Source organism: Gallinula chloropus (assembly GCF_964237585.1).
Source record: "Gallinula chloropus genome assembly, chromosome: 1".
Taxonomy (NCBI): domain Eukaryota; kingdom Metazoa; phylum Chordata; class Aves; order Gruiformes; family Rallidae; genus Gallinula; species Gallinula chloropus.
The window spans coordinates 189,344,487-189,371,101 of record NC_140085.1 but is presented as its reverse complement, the minus strand read 5'-3'; the positions used below and the strand labels follow the sequence as shown (position 1 = coordinate 189,371,101).

At 55.7% G+C, this 26,615-nt stretch overlaps 2 protein-coding genes across 2 annotated transcripts; both read left to right on the top strand.

Moving 5' to 3' along the window:
* Positions 1-4,419: 4,419 nt before the first annotated feature.
* Positions 4,420-17,671, top strand: LOC311202650 (proteasomal ATPase-associated factor 1; the record flags this gene model as incomplete). The annotated part of the gene is made up of 12 exons (XM_084277240.1): positions 4,420-4,466; positions 4,558-4,598; positions 5,774-5,877; positions 6,756-6,845; positions 7,878-7,976; positions 9,214-9,364; positions 11,076-11,270; positions 12,852-12,943; positions 14,430-14,545; positions 15,184-15,266; positions 16,176-16,258; positions 17,272-17,671. 12 exons carry the CDS (start codon positions 4,420-4,422, stop codon positions 17,347-17,349), a joined length of 1,179 nt encoding a protein of 392 aa, XP_084133366.1. The 3' UTR covers positions 17,350-17,671.
* A 673-nt stretch (positions 17,672-18,344) lies between these two features.
* LOC311199692 (dnaJ homolog subfamily B member 13-like) lies at positions 18,345-22,657 on the top strand (the record flags this gene model as incomplete). Its single annotated transcript, XM_084273829.1, has 8 exons — positions 18,345-18,412; positions 18,719-18,822; positions 19,104-19,265; positions 19,770-19,927; positions 21,156-21,269; positions 21,453-21,566; positions 21,664-21,740; positions 22,447-22,657. 8 exons carry the CDS (start codon positions 18,345-18,347, stop codon positions 22,598-22,600), a joined length of 951 nt encoding a protein of 316 aa, XP_084129955.1. The 3' UTR covers positions 22,601-22,657.
* Positions 22,658-26,615: the final 3,958 nt, after the last annotated feature.

Genomic DNA, 26,615 nt, shown 5'->3' with positions numbered 1-26,615 from the left:
ATCTCTGCAAGTCCGAACAGCATCCCTGTATTCTTTCCAGACTACACACCCTTGCTTCCAGAGCTTGTATTTGCCTTTCTTTTCCCTCAGTTTGACCAGCAGGTCCTTGCTTAGCCATGCTGGCCTCCTGCCCCTCTTGCCCGCTTTCTTATTCAGGGGGATAGAGAGGCATCCTTAAAGAGTAGCCAGCTGTCCTCAACATTTCTGTCTCTAAGGACCACCTCCCAGGAGATCTTGGCCAACACGTCCTTAAACAGCCTAAAGTTTGCTCTCTTAAAGTTCAGTGTCCTGGTCCCACTTTTCGCCAGGCCCACATTCCTTGAGATTACAAACTCAACTAGGGCATGGTCACTGCAGCCCAGGCTGTCTCCAACCTTAAGACCTTTAATGATCTCCCCCACATTGGTGAGCACCAGGTCCAGCAGTGCATCGCCTCCGGTTGGTCTATCCACTATTTGAACCAGAAAGTTATCGTCTACACACTCCAGGAGTCTCCTGGACCTCTTGCAGCTCGCCATGTGGTTTTCCCAGCAGATATCCGGGTGGTTAAAGTCCCCCATCAGGATGAGTGCCTGTGACCGTGATGCCTCCTGCAGATGAAGGAAGAAAGCCTCATCGGTAGTCTCTCCTTGATCAGGTGGCCTGTAGTAGACCCCTATCACCAGCTGCTCTTTATTAGCCCCATCCCTAATCCTGACCCACAGGCTTTCAACCTGCTCCTGGCCACCTTCCAGAGAGAGCTCCTCACAGTCTATCCACTTTTTAACATAGAGGGCAACCCCACCACCCTTCCTTCCTAGCCTATCCCTTCTAAAAAGGCGATACCCTTCTACGGGGGTATTCCAACTGTGGGAATCATCCCACCATGTTTCCGTGATTGCAACTAGATCATAATTCTCCAGTGACACCTGTAAATGTATTAGATGACACATTCTACCTGAAAGGAACAGCAAATCTTTTCCTTTTCACCTTCTGCAGATCACTCAGGAGTTTAAAAACCTAACACAGGCCCTCACCTCTTCACCAGCTACAAACTCGGTTAAGGGAAAGGTTCTCAAGACCTCTCCTCATGCTTTCACACTTCTCTATCTTTTCCAGCTTTTCTAAACCCTGAGACCAGCACTGAAGAGTGCTGAAAAGAGAGATCTACAGAGACTGCCATCTACGGTCCCTTCCCTTCCCAGTAAATTCTACAGTGCAGTTTGCACGTTGGTAACTCCTGAGCATCACATTTCTAACTCTAAGGTCTTGCTCCTCAACAACAGACAGTTACAGCTTGGGTCCTCCTCTTTCTCTCCCTTGCACATCTCACCATCAGGCCAAGGGGGATGGAGTGAAGCTGAAGAAGGGAAGGGTTAGGTTGGATATTAGGGGAAGTTTTTTACAGAGAAAGTGGTGAGGGGCTGGAACAGGCAGCCCAGAGAGGTGGTGGGTGCCCATCCCTGGAAGTGTTCAAGGCCAGGTTGGATGGGGCCTTGTAGATCCATGCCTGGAGGTTGGTGGGCCTGCCTGTGGCCTGCCTGTGGCCCCCAACCTTTCCCTCCCTCCCTCCCCTGGTTGGGGTGCGAGCCCCTTAGTGCCCAACCCCTGCGAGCACAAGCTGGCCTCAGACACCGCTGGCACCCCCAAAAGTGGGGTGGAGGTGGCTGGTATCCCAGTGGGTGTGCTGGTGCCTGGGGATGTGGGTGGGCTCGGAACGGGGCCAGCAGCACCCACAGGGGACCCTCACCCAGGCCCCCGAATGCTGAGCAGTGTCTCAGGGCCTGCAGTGGAGATAGGCCCTGAAGCCCTGAGGCTCGACCCAGAGGCCCTGAAGCAAGGCTGACCTCTAGATGAGTCTCACACCCCAGCACCGTGTTCCCTCCACAGCGGTTGGGATGCCGCTGTCTCTCTCTTCACATCTCTCTCAGATGGGCTTTCACCAAGGCCCGCTACTCCTTCCCCGAGCCCTGGCCTGGTGCCATGGAGGAGCTGGAAGCTCTCAAGCCATCGCCAGCCCTCCAGACCCATCAAGATCCTGAGGGACTGGGGACAGAGCCAGGGCCAGCCCTTCACCAAGACTTCCCACTGGATCTGCCACTGGAGACTGACCAAGAGCAGGGCCATGGACAGGTCTGGGACAGGCCATGAGCAGCACGGACATGGAGCCTTCTCCTAGCAGACACCCAGCCATGGACATGGACAAGGAGTAGCTGGTCCTCGAGGTCATCCACACTCTGTGCAGCGTGGAGCGAGAGTGCTACAAGGAGCTACAGGCGTCTCTGGTCCTGTGGCAAGGGGCTACAAGGGGAGCCTGCAGTGTGATCCCACTTGGGGATCCCTCCCTCCAACCAATAGGAAGAAGGTGCTTGGCCAGATGAGTCTGCTGAAGCCCAGGCTGTGTCCCCGGTGTCTTGGAGAGGAGCAGCCAAGGCTGGACAAGGCTGCAGGGGAGGACTCAGTGAAGCAGGAAAACACATGTGATCCCCTGTGTGCCCAGCACCGCCATAAACAATACCTGCTGAACAGCCACCAAGGCTGGGGAGTTTTGATTCCTGCTTTTCAAGGTATCACCCTCAACTTGGAGTCCTGTGCCTGTTGTGATTTTTGGCTGGCAGCCCCTGTACCCAGCTCCCAAGGAGATGCCCTCAAAGTTTCTGCCCCCCGGGAGATGCCGTGGGCAGCCTGTCCTTTCCAGCCCCCCCAAATGCCTTTTTCTTTTCTTTTTCATAGCTTTGTTCCATGGAGGCAGCATCAGAGCAGCCTCTCACTCCTGAAGAGCACCTTCCCCACCCCCACGCGGCTTCTCACGAGAGAAATTCTGCCTTCCCCATTCCCCCCTCCCACCCCAATCCTCTCCTGTGGAACATGAGGTTATCACGCTGGAAGGACGGGATGCCATGCGGAGGGACCTGGAGAAGTGGGCCCAGGGGAACCTCATGAAGTTCCACAAGGACAGGTGCAGGGTCCTGCCTTGGGTCGGGGAAATCCTCACTGTCAATCCAGGCTGGGAGAGGACGTGGTAGAGAGCTGGTGAGAGGTGTCCCTGCCCATGGCAGGGGGTGGGACTCAATGATCTTTGAGGTCCCTCGCAGCCCTGAGCAGTCTGTGACCATTGCTGGAAAAGCTTTGGGACAGCACAGGGAAGGACACAGAGTAGAAATCCGTGGTAGGGCTGTTGCAGAGCCGAGCCTCAGCTTGGGTACCCCAAGCGCTCCCAGTTTGGGCTATTTTGGACCGGAAACACCCATCTGTGCCCAGAAGCATCCCCTCCCCCTGGTGGCACAGACAGAAAGGAGCCCTTTGGCCACCAACAGATTTAATTCCCCAGTGCTGCTGCCAGAAAATCGGGGTCAGGGGGGTGTGGCTGCCCCCCACACCTGGGCCACTGGGGGTGGGCTGGGTGACAGCACCAGCACCAAAGGTCCCCAGTGATTTCAGTTCCCAGGTGGTGAAGCAGGGTGGGCTTGGTGTGAGCCAGGTGCTGCTCCACGGGGCTGGGTGTCACGCTGCCGGCGTGCCATGCACTCGCCGAAAGCACGGACCTGGGGCTGGCAATGGCGCCAGTCCTGCCGCGCCGCCATGCAGTCCTGCAGCTCCCGGTGCTGCGCGGCGCAGCCCGTGCGTGAGATCATGGCGTCCACTGGGTCCTCCTCCTCCTCCTCCTCAGCCTTCTTCAACGGTGGAGGGTTCCTGGCGTGCCCGGGTCTCGCCATTGCTGAGCCAGGCTGGAGCAAGGAAGCATGGTTTGGGGTGCTACCTTCCCCTTCTTTGGGGGCACCCACCCGCCCTGCCCCTGTGGGTGTCCTCATGCAACCCCAGGAGGAGCTCAGCACCCCTCACACCCCATGCAGCCTACCGCCCACTCATGGGGGCCCAGAACCTTCCCAACCCTACGGGTGCCTATCTCCCCTACTCCCACCCACGGGTGCCCAGCAACCTCCCAAATCTAGGTGTGCCTGTCTCCCCTGCCCCTGTGCCCCCTACACAAATCTCCGGATGCCCAACACCCCACCCGTGGGTGCTCAGCACCCTCCTCACCCCCCACCTGCCCTTTCGCCCAGGCACGTGCCGTGCACTTTCTATGCCACTCCCGCGGGGGTCCAGCACCGCCCCCCACGCCCCCCCCATAACCCTCTCCCTCCCCCTCCCCCTCCCCCTCCCTATCCTTAGCCCCTCCTTAGCCCCTCCTTAGCCCCCCCCCCCCATACCCCCCATACCCCTCCCACTCCTTGGCCCCCCCATACCCCTCCCACTCCTTGGCCCCCCCATACCCCTCTCCGTGCCTGCCCAGCGGCGCAGCGCGGCCCCTTTAAGCCCGGTGACGGGGCGGGGCGCGACCGCGGAAGCGCCCGCTCACTGGCGGCGTCTTTCCCTTTGCGCTTGGCGGGGGGCGGCGGGCAGGCCGGGGGCGGCAGAGGCGGCGTCGGCCGCGCTGGGATGGCGGCGGCGCTGCGGGTGCAGAGCGACTGGAGCCGGGCGCTGAGGTGGGCGCGGCCCTCCCGATCCCCTTCCCCCCGCTCCCTTCTCTGCTCTCTTTGCTCCGGCTCCGCTCACAGCCGCTCTTCCTCTCCGCAGGAGGGACGAGGGTGAGGCCTGGCTGAGCTGCCGCAGCCCTGGTGAGTGCTGAGGCGGTGTGGGGGGGCTCAGGGGGTGGCAGGCTGGGGCGAGAGGAGGCACACGGGGACACAGCACGGGCAGTGCTGTCAGGGACCGCAGAGATGGTTGAGTCCCGCCCCCTGCCATGGGCAGGGACACCTCTCACCAGCCCCGGCTGCTCAAGGCCCCATCCTACCCAGCCTTGGACACCTCCAGGGAGGGGGCAGCCACCACTTCCCTGGGCACCCTGTGCCAGGGCCTCACCACCCTCAGAGGGAAGAATTTCTTCCCATTATCCAATCTAAATTTCCCCCCTTCCAGTTTAGACCCGTCCCCCCTCGTTCTGTGTCTCCCTGCCCTTCTGAAAAGTCCCTCCCCAGCTTTCCTGTAGCCCCTTCAGGGACTGGAAGGTGCTGTAAGATCTCCCCAGAGCCTTCTCTTCCCCAGGCTGACCCAGACCACCTCTCCCAGCCTGGCTTCACAGCAGAGGTGCTTCAGCCCTCTGAGCATTTCCGTGGCCTCCTCTGGGCTTGTTCCACCAGTCCCATGTGCTGCTTACGTTGGGGACTCCAGAGCTGGATGCAGTACTCAAGAAATTAATTAGGTTTTTATCTAGTATAAACAGGGCAAGTGAATAGTTTTCAACTCTGTGCTCATGTTTTGTTCTAAAATCTGTCTCTAAGGGCTAAATTATATGAAATGCTCCAGGCTGGGTTGGTGTAAAGAATTGCAGCAAAATTCCTTTCAGGTCCAGCTGAATCCATAACTTTTCCTTGTGTTTGTCAGGTTAATCAAGATCTTACTCACTTTTACAGTGCTAAACCTGAGGTTGAAACTAATAGCATTTACAGGATCCTAGAATCCCCTGGGTTAGAAGAGACCCTTGAGTTCACCGAGTCCAATCAGGGCCTGGTCCACCTCTAGATCATGTCCTTAAGCTCTTCATCTACACCCCTTTTAAATACCTCAAGTCTGGGGCTTAAGGGGGTGGAGGGTTGCGGTGGGTTAGGAGAGGTGAGGGCAGTTGGGGGGCTGTGTAAGGAGTGAGGGCGGTTGGGAGTGTTTCCTGTGTCTCAGGGAGGGCTGAGGGTGGTTGGGAGGGGTGCCCTGTGGTTTGGGGCGGGCTGAGGGGAAGATAAGCTGGGGAGGGGGTGGGGTTGAGAGGTGGCTGAGCTGATGGCTGTTCTCCCCACAGGGAAGCCCACCCTGTACGGCAGCTTGACCCGCCGTGGGCTCAGCACTGAGGGCGTCCCTGACATCGCTGCTTCCGAGGGCTTCGTGGTTGGGGAAGTCACCGAGGTGCTGGGGTGGGCTGGGGGATCGGTAACTGCCTTCTGTGTGTGAAGGGGTGGTACTGTTATACCAGCCAAAATAAGAGCCTAAAGCTGTTTCCCAGTTCCTTGCATGGATTATCCAGCTGTCCTTGGCACCTCGCCTGTGCTGGGTCCTGGAGCTGGTCCGTAGCATCTGCTCGTGAGTCTCCCTCTCTGGAGGTATTCAAGACCCATCTTGAGTTCCCAAGGTGAACTCAACTACAAGCCCCAAGCTGCTGTTCCCAGACTGCCACTGGTCACACACAGCCAAACTGGTGAGGTGGAACAGGTCTGGAATGAGGTGTACAGGGAAGGCAACAGCTCCCAGCAAAACAAAGTATATGGAGCAGGAGATCACCAGTATCTTCTCATGGAAGAACTTTTCCTGGTGAGGGTGAGGGAGCCCTGGGACAGGCTGCCCAGGGGGGTGTGGAGTCTCCTTCTCTGGAGATATTCCAGCCCTGTCTGGATGCCGACCTGTGCGCCCTGTCCTAGGGAGCTGCTTTGGCAGGGGGTTGGACCTGATGATCTCCTGAGGTTCCTTCCAACCCCTGGGATTTTGTGATCATGCTGGGGTCGTGTGTCCCATAATCTTAGCATCTCCTGACTTAGAAGGGACCCACATGGATCATAGGGTTCAACTCCTGGCTCTACACAGGCCCAGCCAACTCCTGTGGCCATAATGGCCATCACTTCCCACCCCAGGCTTTGTGTCTTGCAGCAGTAGAACGAAGCAAGCCCAACACTCTGCTTCATCCCTCCTCTGGCTCTTGAGAGACCACAGCCAGGTCCAAACCACAGTTCCACCTCGACAGCCTGACGGCCCTTCTAACTCTTCTTCTTCCCTTTTCTTCCCTCCTCTAGAAAAGCATTCTCATTTCTTGTCCACATGAAAATGCATCCACAAAGTTTCTGGCTCCTTACACAACTTTTTCCAGGATTCATCAGAAAAGTGTAAGTAACCTTGTGAAATGAGGTGGGGGGGAAACACATGGGACTGACCCCGAGCTTTCGCAGCGTGTCTCAGGCGTGTTGCATGCTTGGTCTGAGGGTTGACCAGCAGTGTGACTTCATATTTGAACTGGGTCATTAAATGTTATAGGATCAGAGAAACTTGGGGAAGTTGCTTGTGATTGGGAAAGCTGGAGAGCTGGGCAGGGAGAAACCAGGTGAGGTTTGATAAAAGCAAGTGGAGAGTCTTGCACTTGGGAAAGAATTGTACAGGCTGGGGGTGAGCTGCTGGAGAGGAGCTCTTCAGAGAAGGACTTGGAGGTCCTGGTGGGTGACAGGGTGGCCATGAGCCAGCAGTGTGCCCAAGCAGGCCAATGGGATCCTGGGGTGCATGAAGAGGAGCGTGGCCAGCAGGTCAAAGGAGGGGATCATCCCCCTCTGCTCTGCCCCGGTCAGGTCGCACTTGGAGTGTTGTGTTCAGTTCTGGGCTCCCTGGTATAAAAGGGACAGGGATCTCCTGGAGAGAGTCCAGTGGAGGGACACGGAGATGATGAAAGGCCTGGAGCATCTCCCCTGTGAGGAAAGGCTGAGTGAGCTGGGGCTGTTCAGCCTGGAGAGAAGCAGCCTGAGAGGGAATCTGATCAATGGTTATCAATATCTGAAGGGTGGGACACAGGGGGACATGGCCAGCCTCTTCTCAGTGTCTGTGGGGACAGGACAGGGGGCGATGGCTTCAAGTTGGAAGTTCCTTGGGGTCCCTTCCAACCCAGACCAGTCTGTGATTCGATGATTCTTGTCCTTGTGTAAGGGTGTTAAGTGTTAGAAGAGCGTTACCGGGCTGGAACTGTGAAGCCGTGGTGATGGAAACTCTGCGCGGTGCTTTAAATCCCCCCAGCAGTGTATGTCTGGGGGTGACAGTAGCACCCGGGGATGTACTTAGCAGGTCTCCCCCAGAAAGGAATTAGGCTCTGGAGCAGAAAACCCTATGTAGGAGGTGACACAAAGCTAATGTTTGGTGTTTCCACCCTCCTGCAGGTTACCTGTCTTGATATTTCCAGCGGCGGTGGGCTCGGCGTGTCAACCAGCACAGATGGGACCATGAAAATCTGGCAGGCTGCAAATGGAGAAATAAGAGTAAGAGCATCTAGCTTTGATGTTGTGTGTTGGCTGTGACCTTAACAAAGTCCTTTGACCATGAATTCAGTCAGGCTACCCATCCACTGTGGCCTAGGGAAGGTGGGAACCTGACTTTTGATTGCAGAGCTAATTGAAATTATCCACCTGGGAGGTTTAAAGTTCAATCTCTTGGAAAGCCTGACTGCTCCCAAGGGAAATGATGGCTGGCAATCCAGAGGGAAATCCCAGGTTGAAAATGAGAAAGGGTAGTTAGGAATGACAGCTCCTAACCTGTGTGCTGCAAGCCCTGAATTGGCTTCTGCAGTAGAGAAGAGGTGAGGAAAAAGACTCCTGCCTGTGATGAATTAACTGGGTCGTGGCTAGAAACACCGGTTACTGTGGTTCTTGTGCAGCTTGACCTGTCAGCTGCTTGTTTAGCAATGGATAAAGACATTTCACCCGTTCTTAGAACCAAATGTAGCATCCTTTGCTGTGTAATTAGCGACTCCAGCAGTGGAGGGAGGCACAAAGTGGACCTGCCAGCTCTGTGCCTGCCTCAAATTGAGATGAGTTCCCTTGCAAGAACCCAGACCCAGAGGATTTGAGCTTAATCCACTACCCACATGGGAACACCAAGTTTTAGAATCCCAGACTGGTCTGGGTTGGAAGGGACCCCAAGGATCACAGAGTTCCAACCGCCCTGCCACAGGCAGGGCCACCAACCTCCAGGTCTGGAGCTACACAAGGTTGCCCAGGGCCCCATCCAACCTGGCCTTGAACACCCCCAGGTACAGGGCACCCACCCCCTCTCTGGGCAGCCCGTTCCAGCCCCTCACCACTCTTTCTGGAAAGAACTTCCCCCTAATATCTAATTTAAACCTCCCCTCTGTTAGCTTTAATCCACCCCCCTTGTCCTGCCATTAATTACCCTTTTAATAAGCCATTTCCCCTCCTGTTTATCTGCTCCCTTTAGGGAAGGGAAGGCTGCAGTGAGGTGCCCCCAGCTCTTTAAGCCTCTCTTTGTCGGGGAGGTGCTCCAGCCCTCTGATCATCTCCGTGGCTCCTCTGACCCCTCTCCAACAGTCCCACATCTTTCTTGTGTTGGGGCCCCAGCTCTGGACACAGGACTCCAGCTGGGGCCTCCCGAGGGCAGAGCAGAGAGGGACAATCCCCTCTTCTCCAGTGTCACAGCTCAAGAGTCGCTCTGTGTAAGGGTGATAACAATGGAACTAGCACGTAGTTCTTTGTTTTCCAGAGACTGTTGGAAGGCCATGTGTATGATGTGAATTGTTGCAGGTTTTTTCCATCGGGCCTGGTGGTTCTGAGTGGAGGAATGGATGCCCAGCTAAAGATCTGGTCAGCAGAAGATGCCAGCTGCGTAGTAACATTTAAAGGTCACAAAGGAGGTACAGAGTGCTCAGGCTTTAAATACTGCTTCATCTGCCATGTGTATAACTGTTTTGTGCCTGAGGGGTAACGGTCAGTCACCAGCCTACTGGAACAGGCTGCCCAGGAGGGGAGAAGCCTCCCTTGTGAGGCAAGATAACACAACCCCTTTTTCCTTTTTCTCCTTTGGGTTTTGGGGAAATATTTTGACTCCTCCAAGTCTCAGGATGTCACCATGTGAAGATGCCCTGGCTGCAGGGCAAACCAAGGGTCTATAAAAGCTGGGACTTGGCTACAGAACCCCAGCCAGAGGTAGATTTTGAGTGGCATGTGGCCAGGGCTGTGGGCTTTGGCTTCTGCCCCCTCAGAAATCTGAAATGCGTTTAAAAGATGTGCTGGTTCTGAGGATAAACCTGGCTGGAGCTGTGTGGAGCCAGGAGTTGGACTCGGTGATCCATATGGGTCCCTTCCAAGTCAGGAGATTCTGGGATAAACAGCTCTAGGATGAGGCTGAAGGCCACTCTCTACAGGGCGATGACAGGAAGAGTTTCATCTAGTGCAGTCACTACAGATATTTCTATTTGAGTTCTGGGAGCTTGATAGAATCACAAGGTTGGAAAAGACCTTAAGATCATCAAGTCCAACCATTCCCATCCTAAGCACAACCATAACCCTAAGTACCTCATCTACCCTTTTTTTAAAACACCCCCAGGGGTGGAGACTCAGCCCCCTCCCTGGGCAGCCTGTTCCCCAGCCCCACAACTCTTCCAGGGAAGAACTTTTCCCTCCCATCTGAGCTGACCTTGCCCTGGTGCAGCTTGAGCCCATTTCCACTTGTCCCATCTCCTGTCCCCTGGCTGAAGAGACCATCACCCACCTCTCTGCACCCTCCTGTCAGGTCAGTGGAGGTGCTGAGAAGGTCTCCCCTCAGCCTTCTCTTCTCCAGGCTCAACACCCCCAGCTCCCTCAGCTGCTCCTCAGATGATTTTCAAAGCATCAATTAAATCCTCTAACCATCATTTTTCAGATCCAGACTCAACATCCCCATGGTTAACTCTTTTGGGGGTGTTAGCAACTGGAATGAACTGTGCTTCTGATGTTGCTGTAGCTGGATGATGTGGATGCTTCTTGCCCCACACAAGCCTTAGCATGATCCAGAGTTGGGCTGGGCTTGGACTTCTGTCCAAGTTAGAGGTTGATTTTGGAGCTGGAAACTCAGCTGTGGTATCAGCTCAGTCTGAGGCAAGGTGTTGCCAATTATTTTACTGGTGATACATGAAGTCACAGAAGCATAGGGGTTGGAAGGCACCTCCAGAGCCCATCGGGTCCAACCCCCCTGCCAAAGCAGCTCCCTAGGACAGGTCACACAGGTCGGTGTCCAGCCGGGGCTGGAATATCTCCAGAGAAGGAGACTCCACACCCCCCGGGCAGCCTGTCCCAGGGCTCCCTCACCCTGACCATGAAAAGTTCTTCCATGATACTGGTGATAATCTGCCTTTGTGCCAGGTGATGGCTCCTGCTCCATATGCTTTGCTTTGCTGGGAGCTGTTGCCTTCCCCGTACACCTCGTTCCAGACTTGTTCCAGCTCAGCCAGTTTGGCTGTGTGTGACCGGTGGCAGTCTGGGATCAGCACTTTGGGGCTTGTAGCGCAGTTCACCTTGGGCAATGAGCTGCTGCGTCTGTCCGTCTTCCATGCTGTCTGTCTGACTGTGGCCTTTGCCTTGACACAGGTATTTTGGACACTGCCATTGTGGATCGGGGAAGAAATGTCCTCTCCTGCTCTAGGGATGGCACCGTGCTTCTCTGGGACTGCGGGAAATCCTCCTGCCTGGGTGTCATCGCTGACTGTGGCTCTCCTGTCAACGGCATCGCTGTGGGTGCTGCTGACAGCTCCCTCAACCTGGGCTCGCCTGAAAAAGCTCCTAGTAAGGATCTTGCTCTTAAAAATTCATATTTCTTCTCCTAGCCCAAACTGCTTAGGTTTGTCACCAATAATGCTGAGTGTGGAGCTTGCTTCTGTGCCCCTCCTATCTGGGGAAGGGACCCTGGGTGACCAGACCAGAGCACTCTGGTCCTGTGGAGGAGTTGAGCGTTATCAAGCAGGTTAAGACCGACTGAGTCTCTCTAATTGCTCCTGGGGTGTCTCAGTTACTGTTACACAGCCAGGGAATTTGAGTATTATAAAGGAAAAGCTTTATGTGGAGTGAACTGGAGACACATGGCTCTTTCCTTGTGGTGGTGTGGCTCTGGCTGGAGGCCAGACACCCACCAAAGCTGCTCTGTCAGTGCCCTTCTCAGCTGGACAGGGGGAAAATAGATATTGAGGGGCTCAGGAGTGGAGATAAGGGCAGGGAGAGATCATTCCACAATCAGCGTCAGGGGCAGAACAGACTCAACAGGGAATAAAGGAGAGAGACTCTAATTGATGGCACTGCCCTGCACCCCCAGTGACACCAGAGTTGGGTGATGAGAAGTGTGGCCAGATCTTAAAGCACCTCCCCCCACCCCTCCCTTGTCAGCAGACTGAGCTTTAGCCAGGATTTCACTCCCTTCTTCCCCCCATTGTGGAACGGGGAGGGTCAGGGACTGGGGGAATGGGGATTTGGGTCAGTTTCTCACGAGCTGTTTTCCTTCCTTCTTAGCTGGGGAGGGAGGGATGGGGGCATTCCTCACCCCCTCTCCCTGCTGCACTGTGGGGTCCCACCCACAGCAGACAGTCCTCCAGGAACTTCTCCCGACATGAATCCTTTCCTGTGGGGCTTGAGCTCCTCACCAAGTGCCTCAGCGTGGGTCCTTCCATGGTGTGCCGACCTTCAGGCCCAGACTGCTCCAGCCTGGTCCCCCACAGGGTCACAAGCTTCCCTCCCCCCTGCCCAGCAGACCTGCTCCGGTGTGGGTCTGTCTGTCCACAGGCTCCAGGTTTCACTGCCAGGAGCTTGCTCACACATGGGATTCCTACGGGGTCACAGCGTCCTTCAGGTGTTCCCACCTGCTCCAGCACGGGATCATCCATGGGTTGTAGATGGGATCTCTGCGCCCTCTCATCATCCATGGGCTGTGGGGGGACACCCACTCCACCATGGGTTTCTCCAGGGGCTGCAGGGGCATCTTTCTCTCCGGCACCTGGGGTGCCTCCTCCCCCCTTCCCTGCCCTTGGTAGCTGCACAGCTCCTCACATCTCCACTCCCTTCTCTGGGGGCACAAAGCAACTGCTTGAGGGTTTGTTTCTCCTCACTGTGGTTCCCAGAGGTGCTGTGACCATCGCTGATGGGCTCGGCCTTGGTCAGCAACGACTCCGGCCTTGAGCCATCTGGTCTTTGCTCTGTGGGGCCTGCAGAGAGCTTCTGGCTGCTTTTTTGCAGCCCCCCTTCTCCATGGGAACCCAGCCACCCAAAACTGTGAGACTCAGGGTACAGAGTTAACACCATTACGGGTTCAGCTGTCAGGTTTGGGTATCACCAAGGCTCATTCCATCCCCCGCTGGAGTGAACTGATGTCTTTGTCAGGTGACCGTGAGGTTGGGACAGAAGGGAAAGTCCTGCTGCTGGCTCGAGAAGATAAGAAGCTTCAAGGAGTGGGACTGCAGAGCAGGCAGCCGGTAAGGGGACTCTCAGAGGTGTTTCCCTGGGGAAGGTGCTAGAAAATCCGCTCAGAGGCATCAGGCCTTTGGCTTCTGTTTCCTTGGGTTGGAAGCTGTGGGTTGTGTGGCTGTGCAGAGCACTGGGCTGAGGAATGAAACCAGGTTCAAAACAACCCAGATCAGTGAGCTGGTTAGTGTTAATCCTGTTCCTTTCCCCTGGTGAGGTCCCCCCCAGGCCACACAACGGGACAGAGCCAGGCCAAGTGGTGGTGGGGAGCTGATCCACCTGCCTTTGGGCTTGTGTGCTCCCCAGATATGCTCTAAACGAAACCCCAGTACCACAAAGTGGTGCTGTCTGTGCTTCCCACTGGCCAGATTTATTTGAGAGGGGGGAGGTTAAGGATTAAGAATTGGCTCTGGAATTTAACCCAGGTACTGGGTTAAATGAAAGGCTCTTTAAACACTGGCCAGTAGATGTCACCGTGAGTGCAGGAACCGCAGGCTGCCTCCTGCATCCAGAGTGGAAAGCTGCTCTTGGTTCTGCCTGGTGTTTTAACCACGGTGTGAAGGGAACCTCAGGTGGTCAGCAGTCCATTGCTCTCCTTTTGGAGAGGGAAGATGGTGGTGAATGGAGTCACAAGTGGTGTTCCTCAGGGGTTGGTCCTCCAACCCACCCTCTTTAATATCTTCATTGATGATTTGGAGGAGGGAATTGTGTGCTCCTTCAGTAAGTTTGCAGATGACACCAAGTTAGGGGGAAGTGTGGATCTGGCAGAGGGTGGGAATGCCCTCCAGAGGGACCTGGGCAGCTTGGATCGATGGGGAGAGGCCAGTGGGATGGAGTTCAACACGGTGACACGACGGATCATGACGTGAGGAGGTCTCCCCTCAGCCTCCTCCAGGCTGAACACCCCCAGCTCCCTCAGCCACTCCACGTAGGATCAAATCTCGGCCTTTTGGCTAAGAGTGTAGTGTCTCTTCTTATCAGTTTAATATCTGATACGTCCTTGATGAGAGGGTTTTATATTAAATGAATTTTTGGTCTTGGGAGTTGAACCCTGAATTTGCTTGTGGCAGGGGGGTGGGAACTTGGGGTCCCTTCCAACCCAGACCATTCTGTGATCCTGTGATTTGCCCTCCAGCCCCTTCCCCAGCCTGGTTGCCCTTCTCTGGACACATTCCAGGACCTCGACGTCCTTCTTACGGTGAGGAGCCCAGAACTGGACCCAACAGTCGAGGTGCAGCCTCACCAGTGCCCAGTCCAGGGACACAGGATCATCGAGTCCAACCCCAGGATCCAGGAGCATTTCCTGACTGCGCCGTGTCTGCTGACTTAGCGAGACTGATCCTGGAGACCTGTTCTCCTGCCCATCTTGGAGCAGGGCTGAGGGGTTACTCACCTGGCTCTGGGTTTGCCAGTTTGTGCTGTGGCTCCTGGAACTTCTGGGTGTCCCGTGGCCTCATCTGTCAGTGTCTGACTCTTGCATTTGTTCTGTGTCCTCAGGTGTTCCTCTTCATCGGATCCGATGCGTTCAACTGCTGCACGTTCCTCTCTAGTACCTACATCCTAGCAGGGACTCAGGATGGGAACATCTATCAGCTGGATGTGAGAAATATTAAGTGAGTGTGTGCCAGGAGCTGTGAGTTATTGAACAACCAACATGATCTCCTACTGGAAGGCGACCTGCTCAGTAAAAGGATCATATAATCATAGACTGGTCTGGGTTGGAAGGGACCCCAAGGATCATAGAGTTCCCACCCCCTCGCCACAGGCAGGGCCACCAACCTCCAGGCCTGGATCTACACAAGGTTGCCCAAGGCCCCAGACCATCCTGGCCTTGAACACCCCCAGGGACGGGGCACCCACCACCTCTCTGGGCAGCCTGTTCAAGAGGGAAAGGTGTGGATGTTGTCTACCTGGACTTCAGTAAAGCCATTGATGCTGTTTGTTAGGGCATTCTCCTGGAGAACCTGGCTACTCAGGGCTTGGGTGGGCTTACGCTTCACTGGGTAAGAAAAAGAGCTGGATCCCCGGGCCCAAAGAGTTGTGGTGAATGGAGTTAAATCCAGTTGGTGGCCGGTCACAAGTGGTGTTCCCTGGGCTCAGTTCCCAGACACTCCTGGGTGATCACTGATCACACCCCCACGTCCTGCAGATGTTCCTCCTGTTATCTTCTAACCCTGAGCTCGTATTCACGCATTGGGGTGGGCTCCTGACTACAGCCTGTAACCACCTTCCTTGTTTCTTCTCCTTCTAGTGCTCCAATCCAGGTGATCCATAGATCAGGAGCACCAGTGCTGTCGTTGCTTCCATACCGAGACGGATTTATCGCCAGCCAAGGTACCTCAAGTGTTCCCCTCTTCCAGTAGAAATTGTAGAAGCAAATTGAGGAGCTTTGTGCTCTTCGTTACCCTTTTACATATAAGCACAGTCTGTGTGGGCAGTGTGTCCCTGGCAATGAGTGAGGGGATGTAGCTGTGTTACATGGCTGCTGTTGGCATCATGAGTTCCGTTCCTCACCTTCCCTGTGTTCCTCCAGAATAGGGTCTGAGGGCGCCTCTCGGCTGCTAGAGCCTTTTCTCATCTCTCTGACATCTTCACAGCATGTTTCCCTCTGTACCCTGTGATCAGTGACCCTGTACTGGGCATTGGTGAGGCTGCTCCTCCAGTGCTGAGTCCAGTTCTGGGCTCCTCACCATCAGAAGGACATGGAGGTCCTGGAGCGAGTCCAGAGAAGGGCAGCCAGGCTGGGGAAGGGGCTGGAGGGCAAATCCTCTGAGGAGTGGGTGAGGGAGCTGGGGGTGTTGAGCCTGGAGAAGAGGAGGCTGAGGGGAGACCTTCTCAGCGCCTCCACTGACCTGCCAGGAGGGTGCAGAGAGGTGGGCGATGGTCTCTTCAGCCAGGGGACAGGAGATGGGACAAGGGGAAATGGGCTCAAGCTGCACCAGGGCAGGGTCAGCTCAGATGGGAGGCAAAAGTTCTTCCCTGGCAGAGTTGTGGGGCTGTGGAACAGGCTGCCCAGGGAGGGGGCTGAGTCCCCACCCCTGGAGGTTTTTAACAGATTGAGAGATGAGGGACTTAGGGATAAGGTTTAGCGTAGGACAGGAATGGTTGCACTTGATGAGCTTAAAGGTCTTTTCCAACCTCAGGATTCTGTGCCCAGGCCTTTTCACTGGGCCCACTGGAGCTGTCTGTAATTAAGAGCGTGGCTCACTTCACTAATCGCCCTGTTTTCCTTCCTCTGGCCAGGCGATGGAACCTGCTTCATCATTCAGCAAGACCTCGATTACATCCTGGATCTCACAGAAGCGGACTGTGACCCTGTGTACAAGGTGAGGGATGCTGTCTTATCACCCCAGGTAAGGGGTGTAGGGAAGCTTGATGCCAGGTAGCAGGCAGCTGCCCTTATCTCAGGACTTGGCAGCCTGCACCTCAGGTTCCTTCACACAGTTGCCTTTTAAGCTGGTTTCCCCCCCTCCCCCAAATAATCTAAATATTTGGCATAAACAAACCCTCTGGCCTCTTATCTGCATCACGCAGGAGCGATACCAAAGCAGCAGAGTAGCTTGGTTGTTGGAGCAGCTCTGGCAGAATTAACTGAGCTGTGAATTAATTGTGCTTGGAGGATCCCTGGGGGTAAAAGCAACAGCTGGCTGGGCACTGCTGCCTCTTCTCTTGCCCCCTGGTGACTCGGGACCCAAAAGCAGGCCTCTGGCTCCTGTGTTTCCAGACACCCCGCTGCCCTTGGGAGTGTGACACGGGTTCCCTCAGCTCTCAGCTTGGTGGTGCCAGTGGAAATGTGCTTCTGGTTTTAACCCACAGAATCACCAGGTTGGAAAAGTCCTTTAAGCTCAGGGAGTCCTGTCCTGTGCTGACCCAAAACTCTCAGTACCTCATCTCCCCATCTGTTAAACACCCCCTTGGGATGGGGACTCAGCCCCTTCCCTGGGCAGCCTGTTCCACAGCCCCACAACTCTGCCAGGGAAGAACATTTCCCTCCCATCTGAGCTGACCCTGCCCTGGTGCAGCTTGAGCCCATTTCCCCTTGTCCCCTGGCTGAAGAGACCATCGCCCACCTCTCTGCAGCCTCCTGTCAGGTAGCTGTAGGTGCTGAGAAGGTCTCCCCAACCCACTCCAGCTCTGCCAGCCGGTTTTCCCCCTTCTAAGTACCACTCCTGTGGAGGCTGAGATCTGACCCACACCAGTCCTTGGTGTCTCAACCCCTTTTTGCATTTAACAGAAGAACCTCTGTTTGAGGGAATCAATGCCAGAAACAGGCTGTTAGCTGTCACTTGAGCAGCAACTCTCCTTAAATCCCACTCACTTTCCCCTCCCTCTTTTTCAGGTAGCTGCTTGGGAGAAGCAAATTTACACGTGCTGCAGAGATGGCATAGTGAGGAGATACCAACTTTCTGACCTTTAGTTGCCTGGATCAGTGTGGAGTTGCACCAAAGTAACTCTTCCAAGCTTATTTTCTGGGGTGGTATGTTTGAGGTGCGTGTGTAGAAGCTTCTGAGGCCTGTGGAATCTTCTGAGGCTGTTGGGATGAGCGGGCTCTGTACAGCTGGTTTTGGGGATGTTTCTTACTGTGGGACAACTTTGGATTTTATTTTTTTAAATTTGGAGAGAGGGGCTCTGAGGTGTCAGGGAGGGTCTTGTGCTGCCACACATCTTCTCACTGCTGGCATGGGGCGTGGGGCGTGTGTGCAAACTAATAAAATATATTGGATGTGGGGGTGACCTTATGGCAGAATGGCCTGAAATAAAGCAACTGCTTTAGTAACACCATGTGGGAAATACATTTTCACAGACTCACAGAACTGCAGGGGTTGGAAGGGACCTCCAGAGCCCATCGGGTCCACCCCCCCTGCCAAAGCAGCTCCCTAGGACAGGTCGCACAGGTCGGCGTCCAGACGGGGCTGGAATATCTCCAGAGAAGGAGACTGCACACCCCCCTGGGCAGCCTGTCCCAGGGCTCCCTCACCCTCACTGGGAAGAAGCTCTTCCCCAGATTGGTGTGGAACTCCCTGTGCTCCAACTTGAGGCCATCGCCCCTTGTCCTGTCCCCACAGACAATGAGAAGAGGCTGGCCATGTCCCCCTGTGTCCCACCCTTCAGATATTGATACCCATTGATCAGATCCCCTCTCAGGCTGCTTCTCTCCAGGCTGAACAGCCCCAGCTCACTCAGCCTTTCCCCACAGGGGAGATGCTTCAGGCCTTTCATCATCTCCATGTCCCTCCTCGGGACTCTCTCCAGGAGCTCCAAGAAAACTCATTTTAAAAAGCCAAAGTGTTTTTAAAAGGAAATAGAAAGAACCCGCGGGCGAGGCGGGGCCCGGGGCGGGAGGGCAGAACTGCCCCTGCCGTGCTGCCCTGCGCGGCCCGGAAGCGCCGGGCTCCATGGCAACGGGACGCCATGGGGCAGAACTACTACGCCGTGCTGGGCCTGGAGCGGGGGGCCGCGGACGCCGACATCAAGAAGGCGTGAGGGGCTGCGGCCTGGCGGAGAGGGGAGCCCCAAGGCCGGCCGGCGCTGGGGGGGTGCGGGACGCGGTGTTGGGGATGGGGGAAGCCCCGTGTGTCTCCGCAGCAGGGCCCTGAAGTGGGAGGTGGGGAGGAGGGAGGGGCCTGGGAGAAGCGGCAGGGCCACAAATCCTGGGAGAAGGAGGGAGGGAGCAGCCGGGGCTGGGGGTGTCCTGCCCCTGCGTCCCCTCCCGCGTCCCCGCGTCCCCGCCCCCCCAGGGCGGGCTGGCTGCAAGGCTGGCTTTTCCCTTCTTTTCCCCTCCATAGCTATCGGAAACTGGCCTTAGAGAATCATCCATTCAAATGCAAGGAGCCCTGGGCACCGGAGAGGTTCAGGCAGCTGGCAGAGGCCTATGATGTGCTCAGCGACCGTAAGTGGGGGGACAGTCCCGGCCCCTGGGTCTGGGGGGGGGTGGGCCTGGCAGTGAGACGCCTCTGCTCCGGCCAGAGGTCTAAGCCCCCTGTCACTAGCACCCTATGGAGGTGGCATCAGCCCTTGAGCCCCAGCAGCTGGCAGCTCTTCCTGCTGCCATCCCACTTGGAGAGGGATGGAAGCCCTTCTCCAGCCTCTTCCGGATCGCAGCCTGGATCTCAGGCTCTTCCCCTGCTGTGGGAGACCATGGCCAGTGCTGACTCCTCCTTGTTCCCTAAGCCATGAAGAAAGGGATCTACGACAAGTATGGAGAAGAGGGTCTCAAAGGTGGCATCCCCTTGGAGTTTGGGGACGAGAACCCCTGGAGCGTGGGCTACGTGTTTCACAACAACCCTGACAAAGTCTTCAGGGAGTTCTTTGGTGGAGACAACCCCTTTGCAGGTAGGTGGGGGTGACACTCTCCTAACACATGAGCATGTGGCTGTGAAGTTTAACAGGGGCAAGTGCTGCATTCTGCCCCTGGGAAGGGGTGACTCTGGCTGCACATCCGGGCTGGGGGATGAGACACTGGAGGCCAGTCGTGCTGGGAGGGGTTTGGGGGAGTCTTGGTTGATAGCAAGTTACCCTTGAACCAGCAGCATGTGCAAGCAGCCAGGAGGGGCAACCACATCCTGGGGTGCTCTGACTTGACCTGTGTGGAGCCAGGGGTTGGACTTGATGGGCCTTAGGGGTCCTTTCCAGCTGAGGAGATCCTGGGATTCAAAATAAACACACTCCTAGGGAAAGACCACTTCAGCTGGAGCGGGAATGTGGTCACAAGCAGAAGGAGATGAGAGGTTCCTGTTTGCCTGGCATCCTTGGGGTGCTCCGCGATAAGGAGACCCCAGGGGACTCCCCGACCTCTGGTCAGAGTGAGGTGACCCCCTGCTCTGCTCACTCACCCAGAGTTCTTTGACAAGGATGGCTCGGAGCTGATCCTGCCCTTCGGAGGGCTGCGAGGAAGAGGAGCGATGAAGCAAGACCCCCCGATCGTGCGGGATCTCTACCTCTCCCTTGAAGACCTTTTCCATGGCTGCACCAAGAAGATTAAGATCTCCCGTAGGGTGGGTGAAGGTGGGGAGCTCAGCAGGGGGAGGAATTTGGGTCTGGACTCTGGCTGTAGGATGTTTTGGTGGCAGAACCTGAGGTTTTAGAGCTGGTCCTGCTCAGGGGGCTTGGCAGACCCCGGCACTCCGCATCTGTGCTGTGCCACAGAGAGGAATCTGAACCAGACTGAGCACAGATGCTGGAAGGATCTGAGCTGGTACCCTCCTCCTCTGGCTGGAGATGGGGAAATCAGCAGGAGGGGATGATGTAAAAGCTGATGGGAACAAGGGGCTTATTTTGGAGAGGGGACACAGCATTACCTGGGCAACCACAGACTCATTTTCCCTTGGGGCTGCATCTCCTTCGTGCTGTCAGCAATCTGTATCCCTCTTCCTGCTGTCACCATCTCCTGGTTCCAGCCCTGAGTGTCTCCTGCTCAGTCTGACTCCATTTGTCCCTGCCATGCTGTGGAGTTGGAGCCACCCTCACTCTCCTCTGCACCGGCTTGAACGCAGCTGGATGAGCAGAGCAGCTGTGATCCCCTCTCCGTGCTGTCCCTCAGGGTGTCACAGCCCTGAGGAGCAGGACTTGGGGGTACCAGTGGGTGAGAAACTGGCCATGACCTGTCACTGTGCGCTGGCAGCCCAGAAAGCCCCCCCTGTCCTGTGCTGCATCCCCAGCAGCGGGACCAGCAGGGCTGGGAAAGGGGGATTCTGCCCCTGTGTTTGGGGGTCCCCAGGACAAGGAGGACATGGAGCTGTGGGAGCCAGTCCCCAGGAGCCCCAGAGATGATGGGAGAGCTTGAGCCCCTCTGCTCTGGAGCCAGGCTGGGAGAGCTGGGCTGGCTGAGCCTGGAGGAGAGAAGGCTGCTTCTGGGGAGAGCTCCCAGCCCCTTCCCATCCCTCAAGGAGAGCTGGAGAGGGGCTGGTGCCCAGGGCAGGGAGGGCCGGGCCCAGGGAAATGGCCTTGAGCTGCAAGAGGGCAGCTGGAGAGGGGCTGGGGGGCAGAAATCCTTCCCAGGGAGGGGGGAGGCCCTGGCACAGGGTGCCCAGAGAAGCTGGGGCTGCCCCTGGCTGCGTCTCAGGGTTCAAGGCCAGGTTGGATGGGGCCTGGGACACGCTGTGCTGGTGGGGGTGTCCCTGCCCGTGGCAGGGAGGCACTGGGGGGGGAATTGGAGGTCCCTTCCAAGCCAACCCAGTCTGTGATTCTCTGAGCCAGCTCTTCTGATCCCCTCATCTCCCCCAGGTGATGAATGAAGATGGTCAGAGAAGCACCGTGAGAGAGAAAATCCTGACGATCGAGGTGCAGCCGGGGTGGAAGCGGGGCACTCGCATCACCTTTGAGAAGGAAGGAGACCAGGTAATGGTCATGGTGGGAAGTTCTGGGCCGGGTTTCCTCAGGACCAACCATCTCTCCAGGCCATGGGCACTTTGTCACATGGCTCCCAGCACAATTCCCTGGTCCTGATAGAAAACCATTTGGTTTCTAGCAAACCATCCCCAGGTGTCTTTTCAGTTTGGGTTTTTCTCCCCTTAATTTTAGGGCCCAAACATCATCCCATCTGACATCACCTTTGTTGTCCAAGAGAAACTCCACCCGAGGTTTCAAAGAGTCAACGACAACCTCACCTATGTCAGCACCATCACCTTGGGAAAGGTAAAGAGCCAAGGGAGGCAACGGGGCCAAGCCCAAACCTCTGCTTTCCCTCTGGGGCTGCAGGTGCAGCTCTGAGTCCCACTCCTGTGCCTTGCAGGCCCTCATCGGCTGCACGGTGGACGTGAAGACGCTGGACGGGCGGCTCCTCAACATCCCCATCAACGACATTGTGGAGTAAGTGCTGCTGGGCAGATGGATGGCTGGGCTGGGTGGCCAGATGGGGCCTTTCTGCAGAGCTCGGTGGCCAAGGAGATGAACAGGTGCTCGGGAAGAATCACAGACTCACAGAGTCACAGGGTTGGAAAAGCCCTTTAAGCCTCAGCCTCCTCTTCTCCAGGCTGAACACCCCCAGCTCCCTCAGCCGCTCCTCAGAGGATTTACCCTCCAGCCCCTTCCCCAGCCTGGTTGCCTATTTCTGACTGGCCACCCGGGCACACTGCTGGCTCATGGTCAGTCACCCACCACCCCCAGGCCCTTCTCTGCCTGACAGCTCTCCAGCCAGTCTCCCCCAGCCTGTAGCACTGCTCGGGGTTGTTCTGTCCCATGTGCAGCACTCCAGCCTGTTCAGATCCCTCTGAAGAGCCTCCCTACCCTAAGGCTGATCAACACTTCCTCCCAGCTTAGTGTCATGACCTCAGGATTGACCTGGAAAAAGGTGGGAAAGGCAGTGAGGTGAAGGCTGGGTGGTAGAGCCCACAGGGCACGGGACGTGGGGCTGTGAGGCTGGAGGAGGACGGGCCGTCAGTTGAAGCTGGAGGAGCAAAGTGACCTCCAGAAACCCCCTGAGAAGCGTGCATGGGGCTCTGTGCCGTGACACGTGGCTGTGGGCTCCAGGCCAGGATTGTCCTGTGGCTCCTCAGCCCCTTCCTTTGCTTTGCAGCCCCAAGTACTGCAAGGTGGTGCCAGGGGAGGGGATGCCGCTGCTCCACGACCCCAGGCGCAAGGGCGACCTCCTCATCTACTTCAACATCTGCTTTCCCAAGAACCTTACAGCTGAGCAGAAACTGCTCTTGCAAAGGGCTCTCCTCTCCTAGGGGACAATGTCCTTCCCCTTCCCCTCTCACCAATAAAGTGCTGGAGCCAGCACTGTCACAGGCCAGAGCTGGGTGCAGCCCTGGGATCCTTGAGGCTGTTTCTCCCGTCTCTCAGATCCACCTTGTTTTCCCAACATGGTGCCAGCCTGCAGCAACCCAGAGGGTGATGGAGGATTCTTGTGGGGAGGGGGGGAGCAGGGGGGCTTGCAGTACTCCCAGCACAGCTCATGCATGAGGACAGGGAGGGTTTGGGCGTGCGGGGGTGGCAAGGGGAGTACTGGGGGGTAGGGGAAAAGATTTACTCCAAGCCTCGCTGTAGCCATGACAACGGTTGGGCTCTGGCAGATGTGATCCCTGAGGTGCCTCCAGGATGGTGGCGATGGCCTCAGGCATTGGGCTCAGGAGGGGACCCCCTGCCCATGGCCATTGGGCCCCATTTCAGCTGCTCATAGGTGAGGAATGTCACAAGGCTCCAGGACCTGAGCAGCAGGAACCTTCCAGAGTGTCTGGGCTCAGGATGTCCTGTCCCATCTTCCTCCACTCCAGCAGCAGCTGCGTTTTGGAAGAGGATGGACAAGGGTGGCAAACCCCTTGTAGAAAGCCTTAGGCCCCTCCCCACCCCATGTTGGAGCAGGGCCAAGGCGCTGCAGCTGCCACCGTCCCCATCCTGCCCTGAGCTCAACTTAACCACCTCCCTGGGGGGAGGAGGCAGCGATGGTTTTTGGGGTGCCTGCTCCCTGGTTCTCCCTGTCCATGGACACGGCGGGGGGTGACAACTCAGTCTTGGGGTGAAGAGAGGGGTGGGGGCTGTCTGCTGCAGGTGCCACGGCCCCCACAGGAGGCAGGGATGGAGGTTGGGGTGCCCACCTGAAGGGATGAGGGGTGTGGGTGAGGCCTGGAACCCCCTAGAACCCCACTTGGGGCTGGCGGGGCAGGGCAGTTAGGAGAGAATTGGGGGACTCCCCAAGGCAGCTGGAGGGGACAGGGTGCTCCACAGGGAGAGTGGAGGGCTGGGGCGGGGGGTCTGACACAGGATTGGGGTGTCCCAGGAGCAGACACAGAGCAGACCCTGTGCAAGGACACAGAGAGGCAGGGGGCTGGGGGGTGGGCTGGGTGTGGCCATCGCTGTGGCATCAAGGCTGCACAGCCCACTTCAGGTGACTGGTCTCTTCTAAGGGCAGTGGGGGTGCCTCCCACCTGGAGTGGGGGGCAGTCGCTCTTTGCGCCCACATGTGGCATGTCTGGCCAGGGACTTGCACCTCTGGCTGCAATGTTTTTCCTTTTTCCCTTCCCCTTCCCTCTTCCCCTTCCCTCTTCCCTTCCCCTTCCTCTTCCCCTTCCCCTTCCCTCCCCTTCCCTCACCTCCCTGCCTCTCCCCTCCCCGCCTCTCCCCAGTCATCCCCTTTCCCTTGGCCATTCCCAGGGGCACCCCCAGGGTTGGGAGAACGCCTCTAAACCCCCATGAGAGGCGCAGGAGACCCGAGCTCTGCTGTGACCAGGCCCCATAGGGGCAATTTATTGGAAGCAGCAGGCAGGAATAACAGGAATCACTGTGGAAAACGCTGGGAAATGTTGCTTTTGCAAATTGAAAAGGGTTATTGTATTTTCTGCAGAAGAATTTAGGATATATAGAAACTCTTGGTAACTGAACAAAACTGAACTTTATTGGTGTACACAGCTGTAACAACAATAGAAACCAGCCACAACCAAAACCAAAACCAAAACAACAAGAGCTCCTCACAGTGCATAGAATTCTATCATGCGGCATCGTTCACACATCGCCACGGCATCTGCAACCCTGCGACAAGAAGCATGGGGCCTCTGCCTAGAAGGAAAGCGATAACAGAACAGGAAAACCTTGATTCTTTCTAAACCAACTATCTGAGTTTGAAGAGACCTCTCAGTCTCAGCAACACCCACCTCTCTGGTTGCTGCGGGAGGTGAAACCGCACATGTTGGGTAGGCTGTGATGACCTGAAAGTCTAATAGCAGGGGAACAATACACCACTATAGCCATAGCAAGGACATTGTCCCTGCTGCCTGGCTAGAGTGCTGTAGAAAGGAAGCTCACGCATACGTGAATCCAGTGAACCCAGTATTTCCACCATGATGATGGTGCATGACAAAAAAAAGAAGACTCCAGCCGGTTTTGACCAGGCCTGGAGACCCACCTAAAGCTTAATTTGCTAAGTAATGGGTGATGGGGTGGGAAAGCTGTGGACTTATGTCTCCACATTGCTGAAATGTTGCATTAAGACACTTGTAAAGGGTTAAGGAAGACTTGCTAACAGGATAGCTTGAAGTGCCACAGTGGTGACCTCCTATAAACAATGCCTCCCTTGAACGACTCTGCCTCACTGATAAAGAAGAAACACCAAGTGGGACATAAGTTTGAGCCTAACACCATATTTTAAGTAACTTACACACTCAAGGACTATGTGCTCTGTGGAAATAAAATGACTTGTTTGACAAGTTCCAGTACCCCCCTCCTCCTTATCTGTTCATGAATTCCGTGCTTGTCTCTAATGGGTCACAAATGCAGGCAAAGCATTTCATTGTAACTAGTTCAAGCTCCCCCTTGTCCTTGAAGGTACACAAAACCTGCTGAAACCCAACTTGGAGTTGGGATCAGAGTCAAGGGGTAACTGAGTCTGCGCAAGACCGAAGGTTACTTGCGGTGAGGAAGAGGAGCCATCTGACTTCATCTCCACGACCCTCAACAACCACCATCAAACAGCAGTGCGCAGGCGCAGTGGGGAGGAGTTGATGGAAATCACTTCTTGGAACTCATTTTAATACAAAGCAGGACAGGTTATGAATATGTACACGTGTATCAGGTAACCTAATGATATTTGAATAAGGATGTGGTATAAAAGTGCTACAAACTGACCACAGCTGTGCCTACTTCGTTAGGTCACCTGCTCTTGCAAGAATGTATAATAAATTACTGTTTCACTAATGTGTCTACCTCAAGTCCTTTCTTTAGGACCATTGGCATTTCCCCACTCTCCCAAGCCTGGGGAGTTTTGATTCCTGCTTCTCAAGGCATCACCATCAGGACAAGCCGACAATCGGGGTAACAAAAGCAAGGGTGGAAATCAAAGCACCTTCATTCCTTCATGGCAAATGTAAGACCGTTGCTCCAGCAGGATTTTCCCACCTAGCGACCTGTCCTCAGAGATCAGTGGAGGATGGGTGAGAAGAAAAATGCAAACACATACGGCAACGCCTGACAGATACTCTCCCAGCTTTGATAGCCTGCAGGCTCAGGCGCCTGCTGACCAAGAGGCCTTTAACAGCCTCCGGTGTCTTTTCATCTACTAAATGGTCTAACAATCTCTAAAATCCACAAGAGCTTTCTACACCTTCAAGTTCTTGCCATTAGGACTTCCCAAGGCGTTTCTTGTGGACATGTCACCTGAAAATGTATTAGATGACACATTCTACCTGAAAGGAACAGCGAATCTTTTCCTCTTCACCTTCTGCAGATCACTCAGGAGTTTAAAAACCTAACACAGGCCCTCACCTCTTCACCAGCTACAAACTCGGTTAAGGGAAAGGTTCTCAAGACCTCTCCTCATGCTTTCACACTTCTCTATCTTTCCCAGCTTTTCTAAACCCTGAGACCAGCACTGAAGAGTGCTGAAAAGAGAGATCTACAGAGACTGCCATCTACGGTCCCTTCCCTTCCCAGTAAATTCTACAGTGCAGTTTGCACGTTGGTAACTCCTGAGCATCACATTTCTAACTCTAAGGTCTTGCTCCTCAACAACAGACAGTTACAGCTTGGGTCCTCCTCTTTCTCTCCCTTGCACATCTCACCATCAGGCCAAGGGGGATGGAGTGAAGCTGAAGAAGGGAAGGGTTAGGTTGGATATTAGGGGGAAGTTTTTTACAGAGAAAGTGGTGAGGGGCTGGAACAGGCAGCCCAGAGAGGTGGTGGGTGCCCCATCCCTGGAAGTGTTCAAGGCCAGGTTGGGTGGGGCCTTTTAGATCCATGCCTGGAGGTTGGTGG